This window comes from Belonocnema kinseyi, chromosome 8, assembly GCF_010883055.1.
Source record: "Belonocnema kinseyi isolate 2016_QV_RU_SX_M_011 chromosome 8, B_treatae_v1, whole genome shotgun sequence".
NCBI classification, from domain to species: Eukaryota; Metazoa; Arthropoda; class Insecta; order Hymenoptera; family Cynipidae; genus Belonocnema; species Belonocnema kinseyi.
In genome coordinates, this window is record NC_046664.1 from 49,632,879 (window position 1) to 49,640,325 (window position 7,447).

At 27.4% G+C, this 7,447-nt stretch overlaps 1 protein-coding gene across 1 annotated transcript in view; it reads left to right on the forward strand.

Moving 5' to 3' along the window:
• Window positions 1-7,447, forward strand: part of LOC117178488 — a 257,943-nt gene that overhangs the window by 241,173 nt on the left and 9,323 nt on the right. Inside the window, exon 5 of the mRNA XM_033369914.1 lies at window positions 1,936-2,027. Within this exon, the coding sequence (XP_033225805.1) occupies window positions 1,936-2,027 (92 nt within the window). The remainder of the gene's footprint in view (window positions 1-1,935; window positions 2,028-7,447) is intronic.

Below are 7,447 nucleotides of genomic sequence, written 5' to 3' on the forward strand. Positions count from 1 at the left end.
CATTGAATCTCTTGAATTTTAATGCGCAAGATCTATGGTACGGCTCTTCGGATAACGAAAACTCCGGGCAAGCAGCACGATCATAATACAATTCAACAATATGTGAACTGAGAAGTAAAGGTCATTTTTTCTGTGTTAATAACGTTATAGAATGGCTGCTGAGTGACAAATACTATAAAATAGTAATAATATTCTGCGCTTTCAGTGGGCAAAGAGTGAATGGTGTTTAACGCTTATTTTTACTGCATAAAAAAAATATGTTATGAATAGACAGGATATGTTTCAAATAAAGTGAATGAAATATTACATGCGTAAACTTTAAATTGACATTGCCTACATTTTCTGACAATGATCAAGGATAACAGGTGAATCTGAACATAACCGTTTGAAGTTTCGAACGCAACCATGGAAACTATTATAAATTCCATCCGAAGATGCACGGACTTGGCCGAATGAACGATCCGAATGCAGCTTTAAAGGCGCAAAATATGAAAATACCCCTGTATAGTGGCTTCTCCTCTGCTGTTATGCAATTCGGGTAGCATTGAACTCGCCATGTATGTAAGCCCCAGCGTGTCCACCCTGTATAATATGAGCTATACAGAAAATGTGAAAAATATTTAAAATATCGGTTTATTACGGAAAAATATATTCACAAAAAAGGAAAAGATTGTTTAAGACATGATTCTCTCTATTTTTTCTCTATCGTTTGTTCCTGGATTAAAAGCCAAAGCAAAGTTTTATATATTTCAGAAAAAACCGTATTTGTCTAGTATTTTTCTAAAGAGAAGAGAGTTCTAAAGAGTGAAATATTTTTTAAACAACAATGTTCCTCAAATTGCATTAATTATTACCTCGCTATAAGTGAAAAGTTGACATAAAGTGAAAAATTAAGATAATTTTTTTTAAATAACTGTAACTAGTAAGCATTATTTTGGGAAAAGTTAATTATGGGAAATAATAAATTGTTCAAGAAATTACTTTTCTTAACTTTTATTACTTACTCCTTAACTATAATGGAAAAGCGGACAAAAAGTGGAAAATTTTAGAAAAAAGTGCACGTTCCCAGTATTATTCTGAAAGAATATTGTCATAAATAATAATAAATGGTTTAAACAAGCATTGATTATTAAATTTCATTGATTATTGTCTTAATCTATCTGATAACTTCAAAATAACTTGTAATATTCAGAAAAACTGCGACTTTCTAAATCTATTCTAAGAGAAAAGTTCTGAAAACAATAATAAATTATTTAAATAATTGTTGTAGATATCTAATTATCTATGAAAAGTAGTATTTGATATATTACAAACAATTTACATTTAAATGACGTAAACAAATAATTAGCGCCAAAAACTCGAAAAAACAAATTTTCACTTATGGGTTTTTTTGGGATGCTATAAAACCGCCTTATCGATGCGATATTTTTCAAATAATAATTTATTTGTATTGTATAGCTAATTGTGAAAAAGAATTTTGAATTTCAACTTGATATACTAATATTGACGATTCTGAATATAACTAAAAAAAAAAAACGGATTTTGTTCTTATGGAAAATCCATGTTGAATTTTGATGGGACTTGAGAAACAACTAAACGTAATTTTTTGACATACATTCATTTATTTTTTATTTGAACAAATTTGGGGGAATATGCATGGAAAATCGAAAAAAAAGGTTCCAATGTACATTTTTGGACCACCCTTATGTACAATTATTTTTAAAATAGAGTATGGAAAATATATTTTTGTTATCTATGAATCACAGTTTTAAATTGCAACCATTAAAAACTTTCTAGTTGAAAATTTTGCTCATTTCAATTTGAATCTGATAAAGTTAGCCTTGACATTAGGCGTTTAGGGGAATTGAAGTCCGCGGTCAACGGAATTTCATTAAAATAATTTTCCTCTGAGGTTGTACATTTCTTGTTTTTCAGATGACGAGTTTGGGGAGAAAACGGTGTCAATTTTGCTCGATGGGGAAGAGTCTGAAATGATCTTTATTGATCACCCCCACGTGGAGATGAGTGTAAGTACATGTATGCCAGAATTCAATGTTTCATTTTAAACCTTTTATTATTGAAAAATATTTTTTAGAATATTTACAAAGTTTTTTCTTAGAAAATTTATAAATTTAGTCTATAACTTCATTTGACTTCGTGATTTCAGCGTTTTCGATGAAAAAACAGAAATAAATCTGTTACATTAATAATTCTTTGAATACAAGTTGCAACCAAAAAATTAGTTAATCTACAAACCAGGAAGTTAATTTTTCAACCAAAAAATACGAATTTCCAGCAGAATGATTGAATCTTTAACCAAAACAGATTGATTTTCAACTGATAATTTTATTTTTTAACTAGAAAGGATCAAAGATTAAATTTGTACCACAAAGACGTAACTTTTCAAGAAAATCTAATTGTATAGAGGAAGTCTATTAATAACGTAAATAAGATTTTTGAAATTTGTATCTCCCCCCACTCCTGTTGTAAGTTATCCTCCATAAATTAAGTTATCAATTTAAAAGGGGGAAGGGGTTTACTTCAAAATTTGCGAGCGGAAATTGGGCGGGGGGGGGGGGCTGGAAGTAATGTTACGAATTTGGATAAAATTTATTTTGGGTACAAATTCTACTATTTCATTAAAAATTAAATTATTTTGTTGAAAATGTAACTATTTTGTTAACAAGCTATCTTTTTTGTTTAAAAATTTTACAACTTGGTTAAATGATGAACTACTTTGTTGAAATTATTTTTTTTTCTGTTGAAGATACATCTCGTTCAGTGAAAATTTTCATTTCATTTAGTTGCTGTTAAAGATTCGTCATTTTATTTGAAAATTCATCTCTTTGGTTGAATATGTAAGTGTTTTGTTGAAGATTCGCATTTTTGGGAATTGTATTAAACTAATTGATTGAAAATAATCTTTTTTGTTCAAAATTTATATTTTTTATGGTAAATTAAACTATTTACTTAAAAATTTGTGTTTTTTTTGTTATTCAATAGGCTAAGAATCCTTTGTTTTTAACTAATTTTTTTTTAATTAAAGTTTTTGACTATTAGATTTTTGGATACAAAAATCTTACTTTTTGGTTTAAAATTGATCTTTTTCGATTTAAAATTCATCTATTTGCTAGAATTCAACTTTTTGTGTTGGAAATTCAACTGTCTTCTGAAATATCGTCTTTTTAGCTTGAAAATTCAACTATTTTTGGTTGAAATTTAATCTCTTTTGTTTGAAAATTCAAATATTTTGATCAATTAATATTTTTTGGATGAAGAGACAACTGTTTTTTGTTGTTCAATTATGTCCTTTTGGATTGCAAAATTTACCTTTTTTCGTAGAAAAGTCATCTTCCTTGGTTAAAAATTGATTATGATAGAATAAAAATTGATCCCTTCTCGTTTAAAATTAAAATGTTCAGTTGTGAATTAATCCGTTTTGGATGAGAATTCAACTAATTTGTTGAAAATTTATATTTTTGTTTGAAAAATGAAGTACTTGTTTCCAAGTTAAGTCAAGTTGAAAATTCCTTTTTTAAGATTTAAAAATTCATGTATTTTGAACATTCAACTACTTTGTTGAAAATTTATATTTTTTGTTTTGAAAAATCAGCTACTAGTTTTGACTTTCGTCGACTGTTTAAAAAATTAATTTATTGATTAATTAATTTGGAAGGAGGAAAATTTTTTTGTCGAAAAGTTAATTTTTTAACTGTAAATTTTATGAAGTCCATTTTTGGTTAGAAAATTTTTTTTTGTGTTAAAATGTTATCTTTCCAGATTGAAACTTTACCTACTTAGTAGAAGGTAGATCTATTTTGTTAAAAATTTATCTTTTAGTACGAAAGTCATCGTTTATGGTGGAAAAGTCTTTTTTTTTTAATTAACTTTTTTGTCAAAGATTCAACTTTTTAGGTTGAAAATTTAACTGCTTTTGGATGAATTTGAGTATTTTTTATTGGAGTTTTTGACCATTTGGGTGAAAATATACCGCTGTAGGATTGACAGTTAACTTTTTCTAATAATTTCATCTTTTTTTTGTAGAAAATTGAATTGTTTTCTTAAAATTTCGTCTTTTTGAATAGAAGATTCATCTTTTATAGTAAAAAAAGCCAACTTTCATGGTTGGAAATTTATCTTTTTTGCTTGAAAATGAAATTTTTTCTTGAAACCTTAACCATTTGATTGTCAGTTAAAAATTAGTTTTAGTTAAGAATTCCTCTTTTCGGATTTAAAAAATTCATGTATTTTGTTCGAAGATATTTTTTGGCTGAGAAATCAACTACTTCTTTCAAATTTTATCTACTATTTCAAAAAGGTATTTTTTATTGATTAATTCGGAAGGTCAAAAATTCGTTCTGTCTAAAAGTTAATTTTTCGACAGTATGTTTTAAAAATTCAATTTTTGGTTGAAAAAATTTTTTTGGTGAAAAATTTATCTTTACGGGTTTAACCTTCCCCTATTTGGTAGACGATTAAACTATTTTATACAAAATTCGTCTCTTGGTAGAAAATTCATCGGTTATGGTGGAAAAGTAATTTTTTGTTTGTTAAAAATGAATTTTTTGGTTAAATATTGAACTTTTGGGTTAAGAATTCAACTGTTTTTTGTTGAATTTCAATCCTTTTTTGTTGAACTATTTGATAAAAATTAATTTTGTTTTCGTTGAGATTCAGCTTTTTTATTTCTAATTCATCTCTTTTGTTAGAAAATATTTTTTGGTTGAAAATGCAACTACTTTGTTGAAAATGCAATATATTTCGACTCGAAATCGTAGGATAACGCCACCTATAGTGGATAATCATTATTAAAAAATATCAATGTAAGCAAAATAATTAATTTAATTAAATCTAAATTCAGCAAACTATACATGCTAGTAACCATAAATTAAAATTTAATATTTTTCATTTATTCGTGCTTTTCATTATTGATTATTCCCTGCATCAACCCAATGGATTTCCTATGGTTTCTGTAAACCGATAGCGAGTCGTTTCTAATGCAATTATCCGAATGCAATTACCTGCATTCTACAGCTCGATCGATTACTCATCCCATAAAGGGAAACGCGTTACAGTGATAGATTTATAACTTACATTAAATATTTATGGGTTAGCGAACGAAGAAACGAGAAAACAAGAATGTGATTTGTCACTCGTCAGAACAGCCAGTGAATGTCACTCGAGTGAATTAATTCCATGGATAATCGGAACGATAATTCCCATTTCAATTATGCAAATGAGCCAGGGTTCATTCAATTCATAGCTGCAAAATCGCTTTTCGTACCCATCCACTGCTTGTCATTCTTCGTCGAGCTCGCCGCAAAGATTAATTATTTATTTTTATTTTTTCCTGTCGTTTAAGAATCCAATTCGCATAATAATTAGGAAAAGGCGAGCTACAAACTCCAGCGGTGGAGAGTAACTTTGATGCAGTACGATGTTTGTCAGCTCCTTTGCAAAATTAAACTCACTAACTCTGAATTAGTGGAAATGAAAAATTACGGCCTAATAGCAAAAATGTCCTCAATGCTTTCGAAGAATACTGGAAAATGTGAATATGATGTTTAGTGACTGTTCTCAGGTTGTTTATCTATTAATAAAGATTATGCATTTTCTGCGACATCAAGTTTCCATTTTAGGTTGAAAATGCAATTGTTTGATTGCAAATGAATCTGTTTTGTTTAAGTATTCAACCGGGGTTTTTTTTTCTAGTTTAATTCCATCACAATTTTTTATTTTTTAAATGAAAATTGAACTATTTCATTTTGGTTGGAACTTCATGTATTTTGTTGAAAATTTGTCTTGTTGATAATACATTTTCTTGGTTAAAAATTCATATTTTTGGTATAAAATTTAATAATTAGTTGAAAAGCATTTTTTGCTGCTAAAAATTTATATTTTCGGTTTACAGATTAAATTTTTTGTTAAAAATTAACATAATTCCTTAAAAATTCATTTTTTGGGTGGAAAGTGAAGAATTTTGTTCAAAATTCGTTTCTTTTATTGGATGAAAATTAATTTTATAACTTAGACTTAACTTTTCCATATTTGGTTGAAAATAAATCTTTTTTTTTGTTGGAAATTTATGAATTCTGTAAAAATTAATCTTTTTGGTAGATTATTAATGTTCTTCATAGGAAATTCATGTTTTTGGTAAAGATATTCAATTACTTGGTTGAAAATCATTTTATTTTTGTTAAAAATTATATGAATTTTGTAAAAAAATTATATATTCCGATTGAATTAATCTTTCAACTAAAAATTCAACTATTCCATTTTTATTTTAAAGTTGACCTGTATTGTTGAAAATTCATCTTTTTGGCACAAAATTTTATTACGTGGTTGAAAATTAGTTTATTTTTGTGGTAAATTTATATTTTTAGATCGGATATTTAATTGTTTGGCTAAAAATTGAACTATTTGTTAAAAAATGCATGTTTTTGTTGAAAATCATTTTTTCGTGTAGAAATTAAACGATTTTATTGAAAATTGGTTTCTTTTTTATTTAAAATTGATTTTTTAACTTTTATTTTATTCAAAATTCTTTTGTTCTGGTAGATATTTAGCTTACACGGTTAAAAATTTATCATTTTAGTGGAAAGGTTAATTACTTGGTTAAAACTGATTTTGTTGTTGTCCGCAATTTATATTTTTACATTCTCATCAGAGAAGGTTTTAGATTTGTCAAATTTCCACGTTTTGTGACCCTCTGAAACTGAAAAAAAGGTTTTTACGTTTTCTAAAATTCAATGTACGCTTATTTATAATATTCAAATAGTTGAACAATTTATCCTTATGACTTTTTTTGAAAAATCAAAAATTACCAGAGTTAGAGCATTTTCAAAATCCAAAAAAATAAATTAAAATAAAACTTTTTAAGCCAAACAACGCATGATACGAAAGAAAGTCAAGAAAAGATAAACGTTGCTTTTTGAAATCCCTGCAAGATCATGATGACAATTTTTTTAATTTGGTCGAAAAGTTGAAAATTCCAAATTTGATCGTGCCAAAAATTGTTGAAACCACATTTTTTCAAGATTTAAAAAATTGTATGTGCGATTGTTCATAGTACTCAGAAACTCAAACAATTTATCATCATGAATTTTTTCTATAAAAAGAAAATGATCAGAGTTAGAGCATTTTCAAAATCCAAAAAAACAAACTGAAATGAACATTTTAAGCCAAACAAGGCATGATATGAAAAAAAAGCCAAGAGAAGAAAAACTTTGCATTTTAAAATCCCTACAGGTCTACGTTAACAACTTTTTTAATTTGGTCAAAAAGTTGAACATTCCAAATTTGATCGTACGAGGGTAGTTCAATAAGTCCTTAGAATGACCAATATATGGCGCGCGAATCGCTCCAAATCATCTGTTTTCAGTCAGCACCACTCCCGACTTGATATATGGTGCAGTCACAGTCCACATCTTCTGAGTTTACGTGTTTT